At 39.6% G+C, this 14637-nt stretch overlaps 1 protein-coding gene across 1 annotated transcript; it reads left to right on the top strand.

Annotated features, from left to right (window-relative positions):
- Positions 1 to 782: 782 nt before the first annotated feature.
- LOC113682371 (uncharacterized) lies at positions 783 to 1366 on the top strand. The gene is made up of 2 exons (XM_089193209.1): positions 783 to 799; positions 898 to 1366. The coding sequence occupies exons 1-2, from the start codon at positions 783 to 785 to the stop codon at positions 1364 to 1366; spliced, it is 486 nt and encodes a 161-aa protein (XP_089049335.1).
- Positions 1367 to 14637: the final 13271 nt, after the last annotated feature.

The following is a 14637-nucleotide window of genomic DNA, read 5'->3' as shown; positions in this document are numbered from 1 at the left end:
TAAATTGGCCGTTTTTTTAATGTTTACTGTTCTTGAAAAAATACTGTTTAGTGTTTGAAAGGAGACCCCAAAGTTTTTTTAAGGATTTTCAAATTTTATCTGCTCTTTTAAATTCTGCAAGAAAATCAAGGAAATGCACTCGCGAACAGTGAGCCAAAGCTGAAATGCTCTTGTCCTTAGAACCGTTAATGCGCCTTACTAGACCCTCAGTACTAGATGTACTTAAGGGGATACGTTTGGTAATCCACACAATAGTTCCTGAAAAGTATCGCTTCTGGAAATCCAACCAAAGTAGTGTTTGCAAAAGACCAATTGCAATTGAAATTGGGCCCCAAGGCAAAGTACTGGCGTTAGACCATGATTTCGACTCTCGATAGTCTCGTAGAACTGCTTTTACACCGACCAGTCGATGTAAATGTTCGGAGGGAGGTATTCAAGGATGCGCAGGACCTATGCTTTACTAATGGCGTAGTCTTCGTTGCAGAGAGAGGCTCATCAGCAATCCGTTTCATTGAATTGAAAGGCGAAGTACTTTTCAAACCCGGAAGCCTAAAATCGCGAGCTGATTTGCTCTCGCAGCTTATTCGTTTCAGATTGTCACTTGAGGGTACAGGCCCAGTTCTACAGAAGCGGTTGACAACACATCTGAGATCTTTAGCTGCACAAGTCGAGAACTGAATAAACAAATTGTCCAGATTAAGTCACCTTTAAATAAATCAACTTCCATCTGTGCGGCAAGTAAGGATATCCTCTTGTGTGCAGATGATGAGCAGAGAAGCATAATGCAGCTGGAGTTAGAGTACAATGGAGTGGCTATCATCGGTAGTAGGCTGAGACAGATAAACTACTCCAATGACGTGACAAGTGTTGAATCTCTCTATGTTCTGCGGCAATCAGCATACTTGGCTTGGCTCTCGAAAGAGGTATGGAACAGCTACGAGATAACGTTAAGAATGTAAACGAGGACTATCTTGGTGACATTGACCTGCGTACGCTGCTAACAACTCAGGTGGAGAACCTTCATGCAGTCTCCCACTTCAATAACGAGACTTTCACCGCTCTTCAGTATGCTCAAGACTTTGGAACAATTTCAAAGGAATCTTTAAAGAGAACAACGAAGTGGGGTGCGAAGTACTTCACACTTGAGAAGTCTTATTATCCAGTGCCTAAATCCAGTGTAGAGTTATGGGACGTAGATTTGATGAAACCTCCTCTAGCTGATAACGTTGACCCCAACATTGAGGCAGCCATGAAGGAATTGGTTGACAGGTATCGACCTGTCAAGGACGGTAAGAAGCGAATCAACAAAAGACAAAGCGGGAGCCCTGCCGCCAGCTGTATATTCCAGTGCGCCATCGTGTACTAGAGTAACATTCCAAGAGGATGTTTAAGATAATCCAGGGACAGACAATAAAGAACGAGTCGCCCAGGATACAAATATTCCACGAGCAACAAACGAAGTACCGAGAATCACCTTTGTTGACGAAAGCATGCTCGGAGTTGTCGTAGTTGGTGACATGACAGACCTCCCCGAGCAACAGGATGAATTCGACACCGACTCGGAGAGCGATGCGGATAATGATACAGACATAACGTTCAGCAGATTTGGTCGCACCATCCGCGCTCATTTCCCGCCTTGATCTCTAGAAACAGTTGAGACAATCGCGACTATTCAGATATGGAATATAATCAAATGTTTTTGGCCAGGATGGAGTGACATTTCTGTCATTTTTGTTGACCATTATACATTGTGAGCACTGTAGCCGATCTTATTGGTAAAAGAATATTCTGTTATTGCATTCATTACTAGTCAAATTTAAACACTCATATATGTTAACTCTCATTTTCATTGTAATTTTCGTATTTATCTCTTTTTGTTTACAGTGCAGATAAACCAACTGGGACCATCTCACAAAGCCAACCAATCATACCGAGGTATTCATACAACAGATGGCAATCCGTAAATTTGCTTAATTTTACTGTTTATTTCGATGTTCTATCCCATTGGCTGTTTGATTTGAATATAGTAATCTGATTTGTTACTAATATATTCTCTCTAAGTGGTCAAGGTTGGTGAATCCTCGTTGTAAAAGCGCTTTAAGAATAGAATTGTTATGAGTTATACAAGCCAAATCTGCGGTAGTCTTCAAATATCGTCGGTCATAAGTCTGTGCACATCTTTGGCAGTCTTAGTGGACATCTTCGGCAGTCTTTGGACATCTTCAGCAGTGTTCGGACATCTTCGGCAGCCTTCAGACATCTACGACAGCTTTCGGAAATCTTCGGCAGCTTTCGGATATCTTTCTCACTCTTCGGAAGTCTTGAAATAATCCCGAATTGTTGAAAAATGGCCAAAAAAACCTCTTTGAAACAATAAACATAGGCCCAACATAGATATTCCCCCTTTTAGGGTGTGGTTTGTTTGTTTATGGGAAAAAAAATAATGTTACAAAGAATTTTTTTATGGTTAAGAATATATGAAAGTCATATATTTGAAAGTCATATATATAGTCATATATTTAACGAATTTTTTTATGTTAGTGTTAAAATGGCTGAAAATTAACTGTTTAATGTTATACAGTCCAAAAAATAAGTTTTTAGTGTTATCGAAGTACCCCCATTCAGACCCTCATGGATATGTACCTTCAATTTACTGCCAGTGTCATCAAGCATGCGTGCTTTGCCAGCAAGGTACAAAACAAAAACGCTAATTGCAAATGATAGCGATTTGTTCATTAGGTAACTGGATGCCCTTTGGCAGACAAAAAAAGATAATGTAATGTCCATATAGGTATGCTGTCTGAAGGTCTCAAACACTGATTGATCAAGACACCTTTCCCAACAACCTTTGTTGTTCATAGTTAATCACGTTGCGGCCTTTCAGTGTAACAACTGTCCTCTTCTTTTGAGGCTTTGAGTGCTCAATTGAATGTCGTAAGGTGACTCATCTTTCACATTTTTCCTTTTCCACAGATAATAGCTGATTCATGATGTCTCTCTGTGAAGGCATGATTTTATGTAACAATCCATTCCAAAGCATTATAAACAGCAGTTTGGCTTTGTTCTAATTGTTCAACTTTTATTTAAAGCTCTTTCGGGAAGCCTTGAAAAAAAAGTGCGTGGTAAACCCGAATGAATTTTGGCTAGTTTCTAGGTCAACGATTTCAGGGAAATACAAGGAAGAATGACTGTAAGGACGAGGCATCGTCGTTTTGATGAATTTATTTTTTTAATTGACTTATTAAGGCTCATCGATTACTGGACACTCAGATTACCTTTCAAGAGTGTCGCATGCACTTTTGTCCTTTTTTCCGAACTTTCCTGCAAAAGCTTTATTTCCCAGAAATATGTAATAAAAACAGCAAAGCAATATTGTGTATAGGTAACTCGTGGACTAGGGTGTCACTGGGATGCAAACGCACGGGAATAAGAGGGGACCAACGACTGTCCCCTGACGAATGGAGAGCACTGACACTCAGAACGATATCCACTGAAAATTGATCACCCGGCTGAAAAGTTGCTGGTGAAGAAGATTACCATATTTCACTTCTTCGTTTTTGTGTTTTGACCGCGAGAGTCTAATATCAGATCAGATGGTAAACTTCACTCGGGGACTCCAGTTTTAATGATAAGCAAATTTCGTTTAAGAGGTGTGTTGTTTCTCGACGACTAGGCCATTAGCATCTGTGAATTTAAGGAACGAGTCCGCCGCATAAGATATGAGTTCATCGGAAAGGGAGTAAAAGTCGTGGATAAGAATGTGAAACTCGAGTGCATGCGTAGACGCCAACAAGTTTTGTTTGGGATTGCCGGTAGATTGATTATGGTTGTGAGTTTTGCCGTTGGTTTCTGTCACGTCTCTCCTCTTTCACTGGCTAGTGCTTCGTTTCTGTTTCGCCGTTCTACATTTAGAGTCATTTCTCGTGAAACTCGCGTTCCCCATTGCAGTTATTACAATTTCGATTTGACCGGGGAATTGTATTTCAAAGAATTGTTCTTGTTTAGAGCCTTTAGGGGTCAGAAGCTTGTGCCTTGTTGGTCAGCGGCATGACCGCGTTGACAACCTTGTTGATAAGTTGTGAAAATCATGAAAAACTTTAGGAGCTTAAAATTCACGCTTTATCTCTGCGTGGGTTCCCTTAATTCGATCGAGTTCATAGAATATGTATAATTGAGGGGTTGTTAGAAACCTGGCTGAAATTTTAACTGGCCATGAACGCGCCAAAGTGCGCGAGGCTACTTTGACATTCCAATACAAATACTTGTCCTTTTACGCCTTCTTATGCGAAGATGGGCAAATAATCAATTTGCTGAGTTGAGAACAGATTTTCCTCAGCAACCGATCGAACTATCGAAAAAGCCTCACACGGTATCAAGTTGCTGTCCGTCAACTGCTGATTGAAACTGTGCAGTTTCTTTGGCCATGTGTGAACAGTAAGAGAGGCGACTCAGTTCATTTAACATAGTTAGTTTTCGTTGAAGGGATAGCACCCGCTTATAATTAAACCAAGTATTTGAAATGATTAGTTCTTTACTTTGAAATTTTATAAGTTTTACGATGATATATAATTTTTAAGGGTTTAGTCGAAAGCGACGCGTAAGAGAACGGTTTTTACGGAATACACCCCTCAAAGTCCACAGAACTTTACAGACCTAATTTTTCTCGTATATCCAGGGAGTGCAAACGAAATTAGAGCCGCGGAGTGTTTTATCGAACGTAAAGACATGCACTCGCTTCCCAATTCCTCGCTGGAGTATATAAACTAATTCGAAAAATAAAGCGACTATGAATATACTATAGTTACACTGTTACTGTTAATACTGTGAGCTTTCGGTTCTATGAAGTGATACATATGAATCATTATAACGTCGCTCTCTCCGTCCCCTCTCAACACTTGTGGTAGCATCAGCATGTCCAAGTCGTGTACTTGTTAGGTTCTATGCAGTAAGTTTCAATCATGTTCCATTCATTATTTTACTTGACGGTACAGCTTGAGCTCAAATGAAGCGAGCCCGAATTCGGCAACCAAGTCATTGACCCCATGGAAATCTGCAATAATTTATTGGCGAAAACTTCCTGACTGAGTTTTTGTTTTCCCTGATCGCTTAGAGCTAAGATTTCTTTAGCTCTTTTTTCCTCTATATCATATGGAGGGAAAAGCAGAGGAGCTAAAAAATTAGCTAAATGAACAGTCACTTACAAGCGGGTGAGTTTTTTTTTTTAAAAGCTGGTTCAGATTTTTAATTTGAGAGTGCGACCCTTCCATTTCCGTACAAATTCTTATACAAGTCGCCCACTACGCAAATTTAAGGAGGCTCATTGTGCGAGTTTGTACTATCTGAGGCCTACCAGTCTGAAAATTCCTTGAGATTCAGAACTGATCGATATCGTGACAAGCTTCTGAAATAGACAGAGTTCTTAAAGACCTTTAAAACGTTGGACGCTTGAAATCGAGCTGCTTTTGGGACGGTTCTTGGTAAAAATTTATCATTTTGATGGTTGACAGTTAATTTTTAGGTCGTTTTACAACTGATGGTTGCACCCTATTGAGATCATCTTGCGACTGCGCAGTTCAGAATGGACTACCCAAATTGGTCTTATTGTCAGGTTTTAGATACAACTTAAATATAAATATTACGAGAGTTGTGGTTGGCAAAACCGACTAATGCATAAATGATTAGAGCAACTGAAGCAATTTCACGTAATGGTACACTTCGCGGAGGTGGAGGGTTGCAGTCAGAACCCCTCACCTATCGCCATCAAAAGTTGGGAGAAAGGAAAAAGAATTTGTTGTTTCAGAAAAAATGTACCCAAAAACTTTTTGATAAATTTTGTCTTCTACTTAAAACTTTTATTCCTACTCGGCTCCTCCATTCAATTTTATCAAGTTGCTTCTAAGATGACCGTAGGTTTTTGTTAAATTTTTCAAGTCGGCTAAGACGTGGCTGTTACCAAAATAACGACATTAAAAAGGTGGGGCACCGTACTCGTTTATAAGAAAATCACGATTTACATCATTAGCGAGCTCTCCGTCAAAGAATATTCCCCGTTTTGTTAAATCATTCGCGCTACTCACGCGTGAAAATCATGCGCGATAAAGATGTAGAATGTAATACAAAGGAATCATTTTGAGGTTTAATTCAAGGATCAGTCGGTTTTTCGCGAGTTTTGCGTTTTACTTGTTTTATAAAACGCAGAAAACCTTTTCAATCTCTATTACCTGATGTCTTACATCATTGAGAATTTACTCTGAAGTAAACTGCTACCTTCAGGCTCGGCAATCTTTTGCATCATCCATACCCATCGTTACGTACGTTTGAACTACAATAGATTCCTCCGCTGAGTTGTTTCTAGAAGCATTTTCTCTCTTGTCTCGTTATCCTTTTTAAAAGTGTTTTTTTTTTCGCTCTTTGCATTCTGGTAAGTAGTGATCGGTATTCGTCGATCTAAATTCTTAAGAGCTAATGTCAGCATGCATTAGACAAACAGTGGCAAGTCACCCAAAATTTTCTTTCACTCCTACTTTCATATTTTGTAGCCCAATATGTCCTAATAATTGTGGTGTACTTTGTTTGTGAAAATATATTTTACTCTTCGAGAAATGATTTTTTTCGTTCGACCGCTCAAATATGCAAATTTTCACCGTGAATATTACCCGAGTTGTGTGACCTCATGTAACGAATATACTTGACCTCCGGTATTTCTGTCAACATAGTCCTTTGTTTTGTCTTCTAAAATTAATCCCCTGTCATTATTGAAGCTGGCAAAGAAATATTTATTTTTTTGGTGAATATTTTTGTCCGACATACTTTTTCTTTGTCGAATAGTCAAAACAAAGACAATTTTAACAATGACCGATATGACAGAATCTACTGAGCTTCAGGCTTTTGTGTATTTGTGTTGTTCTGTCTTGAGACGAACTGAAAGTCCAGCAAAATTTACTTGCTAGCGACTATGAAATCTACATGATGTGCCTACTTGTCGCCGCCGTTTACTTGCATAAACCACTACAATTCTTACCTTGTTTATTTATGATTTGACTAGCTGTTTCGATAATCACGTTATGTTCTACCTTATTCTAGCCAGATTTGAGTTCCAGTTTATATGTCTTCTCAGTCCATCTTACTATATCAGTTGCGTTACCAGAGTGACACATATAAATTAAAAAACGAATCAAACTTCGATATACCATGAAATGGGTTTTTATTCCTCTTTGCATGATATCTAGAAAAACCTTTCAGGAATTACTGCATTCAGAAAATTAAAATGTCCAGATCCATCAAGGATTCTCTTGCCGATGTTAGTTAAAGAAAATTTACAAAGTCAATATGATTGACAAGCTACATACTGATTTAGCTAATTGATCTGTGGGATAAGCGTCTCATCCTACATGCTAACATGAAGATTTGCTGTTCATTTAAATCTTTCGCTGGTGGAACTTGTGGCTTTAGTTATCGAGAAGACCGAAGTTGCATATATCAAGTCGTTCCCTTGCATAGGTGTAAAAAAGACATTTCAAGTTTTGCGGAGTTGCAAATTTTCAGATCCAGAAAATGAAGTTGATCTTATTTTGTTGCGTGCCGGCATCTTCGAGACGCTAAAAGATATCGATGATTTTACAATTTGCCCCACTCATAGATGTTGGGTGGAGTCGTGGTTCCAATAGTAGATGTGGAGTGCCTAAAGTAGTGTCCGGCCATTGTAAAGGTAGAGTTAAGTCGATTCCAAAAGCCGATAGTGAAATTGGCAAGCGTGTACCACAAATAGTACTCAAGATGTCTGGAAAATGCATACAGCCTGGCTCCGGTAAGTAGGCTACTTACCACCGTGAGCAAAATTACGCGTCCCCTAGAAGGTACGACAAGCACCCTCACCCATTTCCGATGGCCTTCTTCCCCCCCCCCCCCCCCCCCCCCGGTCAGCACCTAAAAACAAAGATTTACCCCCTAGTGAAAAAAATAATAATAATAATTTGCCCCAGTCGCCCCCGCCTCAAAAATCTAATGGTCCGTCCCTAAGGTACCTTTTACATAATTCCAAGAGTTTCGTTCCGGAACGAAATGAATTTTATACCGCGTTTATATGCAAGATAATTTAGCTTGTGAAACAAGTATTCATGTCATTTTCTGTAGGCGACTTGGGCAACTTGCCAGAATACTTCAAATTTGTGCAATGGATACTGACATCCTTTCTTAACAGCTCCGAATCTTTCATTTTCGCCACTTTGATTGGTTTCCTTGTTATTGCATCAGTGAAAGATTGTACCAATTACAAAAGTAGCAATAAACCGAATATTCGAGGTGTTTAATGGGACGATAAGTTGACAAACGAATAAAGGGGGTAAGTTCCCACAGAAACTATGGTGCTGCGTCGGTGGGAGAGTATAACAGGCTAATTTAGTACAATTAACTGAGTTGATAACGTAGATCGGCCACCGTAAAAAGTTTAAGCGTTGGCGTTTCGAGTGTTAGCCCTTCGATTGACCAAAAAGGCTAACACTCGAAACGTCAGCTTTTAATCTCTTTACGGTGGCCGATCTACGTTATCAACTCGGTTGATAATGCTTGAGTATCCTGATAAGATGACAAGCCTGTTGTATTACATTACTTTGTTGTTCTCCTTTGGAATCTGTTTGAAATAATTTATGGAGAATTTAATCTAAAATTAAATTCATTCTATTCATGATCACTGAATGTAAGTTTATATATTATGTTCTTTTCTAGAAATACAAATGAACAGCCCTACTTACAGTCTAAAGCGAGCATCTTCAAGGCCTATAAAATCTCCTTCTGATATTTCCTCTAATTGGTTGTAGGAAAAATCCCTACAACCATCAAATCATCAAAATAAAGCGTTAGTATAGAGCTGTTTGGTGATGCTGGGCAGAATATTATTTTTTCTTTATTAGTTCGCCATGACGCCATTTTGCTATATGAAGACAGCGAAGCGCAAAAAAGATGAGACGGTATTTCACTGCAGACCAGGGGAGGTACGCACAGATAACGGAGCAACAAAATGGCTGAGCAAAGCGATCCAAAATTTGATTATTTTTCCATTTTCTTAGGCTTCCCCTTTTGACTCCATTAACTCCCATGATTGACCGGAACAGAATTTCTCCTTACAATTTGAATACATTATGTAGCAGTCAAAAGCTGAGAATAAAGAAAAATATTAATTAGGGGATTATTAGTTGATCGGATACCAAATCCTCCAAACTAACATCATAAGAATTGTGTAGAAGTCAGCAAGGAGAATTAATAATGAGATGTTGGGGGTTAAGAAACGAATTTTTAAGTGCACCAGAATATTTTGTAGGTCACGAATAACACCTTAATGATGTCATTACAAGTGACGGAGCCAGGAGAGGTATGCTAATCAAACAAAAAATAAGTAGTTCCTTCACTAGCGATTCCACCGCTCGTTTACCGGCCTTACGGCCTACTCTGCAAACAAATACTAAAGCCATCATCTTGACCAAATCCTTTCTCATGCCCGCCTTCATCTATGGAAATATTTATTTTTCAATTAGATGCTCTACGAGCGTAAAGTAAGGTAACTTGCATCCTCGGAGACCTGGGGGCTGTGAGTCGATTTCAAGTCAGGGCGGAAGAGCCCCTGGGGACATTGTCTTACAAGACTAGTTCCAAACGGTCGAAGTCGTTCTTGCATCTGATTGGTGCCGGAAAATCTTTGTGTTTTTCTGCCCGATCAGAGTGAAGTATGCTTTAGAGTCCTTTCGTGTGTTTTAACACGGAGATGTACAAGAAGCTCAGTTGCTCGCCTTGGTTGTTTAGGCCGTGCGACGTAGGTATCACAGGAGAACGTATTTAAAAGTTTGCGAGGTTCGTACAAAACAATGGTTGCAGGCGTTAATATGTCACTTTAAACGTTAGACGAGATGTAAGCTTAAATCGTTCTAGATTTCTCTTGTAATTTGCTGTGAGTGAAACTTTGCCAATCCCGTGAAGTTATTTCGTCGCACGGGCCACGCAGGTATGTCAAGCAACTGGCGCTTACGCTTGCGTACTTTCTGTGCGCGTCAAAATCAAATCTCCTTCGACTAGTTGTTTAGGGAAGGTTCAGGGTTTTTTTACGATGAGTGTGAATAATCCGAGTGAAAATGTTTCAGACCGTTTTCGAGTATGCTCTTTCGTTTTTATCAAAATTAAGAGAAAAAGAAACCTTAAAGGCGAGTTTATGAAAATATTTAAGGAAGTTTTCAATCAAAAAGTTCTACCAGACGATGGCCATCCGCGTGCAATTTTCGACACTTGTCGCTATAGAATTGAAACATCATGGAAACGTAATTGTAACTGGGAGGTGACAGACTTCAAAAAAAAAAAAACGGTATGCCTTTGTCATGGCAGCAGCTGAAAAGATTACGCTTTTTCCAAACACCGTCGGTAATTGTCCGAAGACATCTCTCCTTCCCACAATGTTCCCGATAGTAAGTTTTTGTTCAGATTTTAATTCGCTATCTGGAAACACAGCTAAGCTCTCTCTAAGCGCTTGCTGGAGGTCGTCCGCGAACTTAACGTTTTCTGCAATCTTGGCCATAGTATTGTGAAAGACTTTACTATTGTGTAGGGGTTAGATTTTGGCGCGCACAGAAAGCTACGTAAGCCTAAGCGCCAATTGCTTGACATACCTGCGTGGCCCGTGCGACAAAATAACTTCACGGGATTGGCAAAGTTTCACTCACAGCAAATTATACGAGAAATCTCAAACGATTAGAGCTTACATCTCGTCTAACGTTTAAAGCGATATATTAACGCCTGCCACCATTATGTTTTATACGAACCTCGCAAACTTTAAATACGTTCTCTTGTGATACCTGCAAAAGTATTCAGTATAATTTCTGGTAAGATTTTCGCGGACAATCTGATCGATTTCTCTTACATTGTGTGCTGAGACTGAAACTTTTCACCTCGAGCAAAGCATCGTCGCACGGCCTAAACAAACAAGGCGAGCAACTGAGCTTCTTGTACATCTCCGTGTTAAACACATGAAAGAACTCCAAAGCATACTTTCATTCTGATTGGGCAGAAAAACACAAAGATTTTCTGGCACCAATCAGATGCCAGAACAACTGCAACCGTTTGGAACTTGTCTTGTAAGACAATGTCCCCAGGGGCTCTTCTGCCCTTACTTGAAATCGACTCACAGCCCCTTAGTCTCCATGGATGGTTAACTTGTAGAAATCTTGCAAAAGAAAGAAGGAAACTTTGGCTTTTTGAGGCAATTGGCACTCAGGAAGATAATGAAGATAATGACGAGTGTAATAATTTGAACGATTTAACGAATGACGAGTAGTTAATGTCATAAATAACAATAGACTACGTTTGTGTGATGGTTCGCTCTGTCAAAAACTAGGCGAGTTTTTTTGAAACACACACCTCAGGCCGTTCCGTAAAACAATGCCAGCCAAGTGGCATTGGTGTACAGTGCATATCTTATCGAGAAACTAAAATGTTAATAAAACCATCTCGAATTTAAACCACAAATACTCTAAGTTGCATCAACTTTCCAATACTTGGTGACCTCTCGTGAGTGGATTTCATCTTAAGTTTGTAAACTGTAGACTTCATGTGAGATTCGGTCTTTGTGAGAACTTTTATCTGTTAACCAACACAATACTTCACATGAACGTACAGTAGTAAGCCCATTTTCAAGAGTTCGACTTAGTCTCAACATTGCCCTCGATGTCAGTTTCCCACGCCGTGCGCTATGATTTTTCTTCAAAACACTTAAAAACATGAAAAGCACACTTACTTAATTAAAGGCAAATGTTTTCATCGGAGAGACCACCAGATATGACTCGTCCTTTTATCATAAGCAAGTTGTTCTCATAAGAGTCTCATGAGAAATTTCATGCCAACTCTTTGGAGAAGTTGTTAGTTGTCAAGCAAACAAAAAAGTTGAACCCTTAAGTTTTTCACCAATAATGAATATTGTTACATACCACTGTTTAGGGTCACCATAATTTAAACCAAACATTTCTTATATGTATAAATTACGATCCACTAATTAGGTTTTTCATGAAGAAAAGTATTTTAGTGACCGTTTATAATTGATAATACTGGATTTGACCACTGTTATTCCGCTTTAGAAAGTGAGATTAACAGGATTCTGTACCAAAATTACAATCTCTGGGGTTGTAATGAGCCTGGTTTCACGCGAGATTTTATTTCTAAAACTTTGTTGAAATTCTGAAATGCTCCAAAAAATACTTAAAAGGCTATCCTAGATGCGAGTACTTATACACTGTCTAGAAAATTACGTCGCATACTCGTATTTAAAAAGCTCTGTCCTTTGGGGATAGCCCTCTGACATACTTCTGTGCGCTACAAAATGTTCTTGAACTTTTCAACCTGCAGCTTAACATGGTGGCGAAATTCCATTGAGTGTTAATTGGTGCCTCCTAAACGACGTCCCAAATGGTGACAGAAACGACAACGCAAATAACTACTTCAGGAAATCATTTGATTGAAATAAATTGCGATCACTGCGCAAAGACCGATGAAATTAACTTTATAGCTGGTTTGAAGGCTTGGAGACATTCTGTATGTGCGTCAAACTAAGTATACCGCAGGAGAGAGATTATGGTGAACTCGCCCCATTGCAAGTTGGCCCCTTATTACCCTTTTTGAGTTCGCCGCCCAACGTAAAACAAGTTCACACCCACCTCTATCAGTTCGCTCCCAAATCTTTTGATTTGTTTCCCTACCACAAAACCGTATTTTTTTCATGTCCAAGTCGTTGTATTTTTTGCGACCAAGATGATTTTTTCACATGCAAATCCAAGCCGTGTTAAAAACGCACGACTTGTGTATGAGTAATGCAAACCCGCTGCGTTACTCCAGTCTTAATCTAACGAGTTTCACATAATTTTCTCCTTTTTTGCGCGGCAAAATTTAAGGAGTAGTTATCTTGCCTTACCTTCGAACTTCTCACTAGCCCAAAAACTTCAACAGCATTACAAACGAGTTTAATGAGTTGGGGCGAACCGGTAAAGGTGGGGACGACCTCGTTTTACATTAGGGTGAAAAACCTCACTAAAAGATAAAGGAAACGTTTCTCCCTTAATAATTGATTCCATTTTAATAAGTTCGTACACTTAACTCGACGATAGCACTGTTAGATACTGTTACATTGCAACTGCAGTGGTTGATCTTCGTTTAATTGCTCTCTTAGAGCCTCATTACAAAAACAGTGGCCTCAGTCTCCCAACTATTACGTCCATGTAAATGCACACTTTCTTCAAACCAATGATCTCGTCATCAAATTTTTCGGCGATTGCTCGGCCTTTTGTTTTAGCCAGGAAAGATCCGAGGACAGCAAGTCCGTTTTCCATTTTCTTGATCCTTTTAGATAAACGTCAAAGTTTTTTTTTACACATGCCCTGTCCCTAATGAGCGCCCTGTTTCAAAAAAGCACTGCACTTCATATCCTTCTCCTGCATGAACTACTCCAACTTGCTTCAGTGTTCCGCATCAACTGTGCCACGAATAACAATATCATAGGCGCTTTCACTTCACACTAGGATTCTTGGTAAAGAAGGTCATCAAATGTCACGATCTCACTTACGAAGTGAGAGACGACAAGTGAAGGCAGCGATAACGACCACGCAGGAGAACGAAGTTCGTTCGCACTTCATTCTTGTTTTGTGACCAGGTGCTGAGTGCTAAAATGCTGATGCAAAGGCGTGAGTAAGCTTTCCTGAACATATGCACCTCCAATAAGTCGATCGGGCTTTGCAAACGCACAGTTCTCCGGACTTCTTCACGGCCGGTCGCCACAATGAGAGTCACTGAGTCAAATGGCTATCTACAGGACGCATGACAATTGGCAATATCGAAAAATATTCTTTCTAGACAATTAGCAAGTTTATCTCCATACCTGAATTGAAGCCGAGCACAATTTCGCAAATCCTCTTTCAAGACTTTTACTTCCCTCCACCGGTCTCATTCCTGGGTTGTGGGAATTACGGGTAGTAGATTGCGGGTGTCAAAGGCTTTTGAACATTGAGTGAGTGCAGTTTTTCCATCTCCCCCACGACTAAAAGTTCCTCTGAACAAGGCAAAGTAATGACTACTCTGAGCCAATCTTCTCCAATCGAATGCTTGAAGAGGAGGACTTCATAATAGATTTCCCATATCAAAAATGAAATTACTTTAAAAGAACACTTGTCTTGCCATAGTTTCCAATTCTCCGCGAATTCTCCTTTTCACATCTTGAAAACCACGGAGGCATAATGTAGTGAAAAATCGTGGGCAGCGAAACCTCTGACGAAGGTTTATTTGAATTTGAACCGGAGCTTTCAACGCTATAAGACATTTGTACTCAGTTTTTTTTAAAAATAGATTTTGAACTATTCCACCAAGAGATACAACTAGGCAACATTACGTCAAAGAGGGTAAACCACACAAAGAAGTTCACCGATCAAGGTTTTAGTTTCATTGCCGGATTTGATACCGAAAAAAGAAAAAATGCATCACACTGGTCACCTACATAGGTAATAAAAGCTAAATAAAGTCGAGCACATGACAGCTTAAAGTTGATTCAGTTATTTTGTGTCCGTTTGAATGTTTGGTACAAAGCGCTAGAAGAAAACGGTGCATGATGAAAGATTCTCG

Source organism: Pocillopora damicornis, chromosome 2, assembly GCF_964200805.1.
Source record: "Pocillopora damicornis chromosome 2, jaPocDami1.2, whole genome shotgun sequence".
Classification (NCBI taxonomy): domain Eukaryota; kingdom Metazoa; phylum Cnidaria; class Anthozoa; order Scleractinia; family Pocilloporidae; genus Pocillopora; species Pocillopora damicornis.
This window is presented reverse-complemented; position numbering and strand designations above follow the sequence as displayed.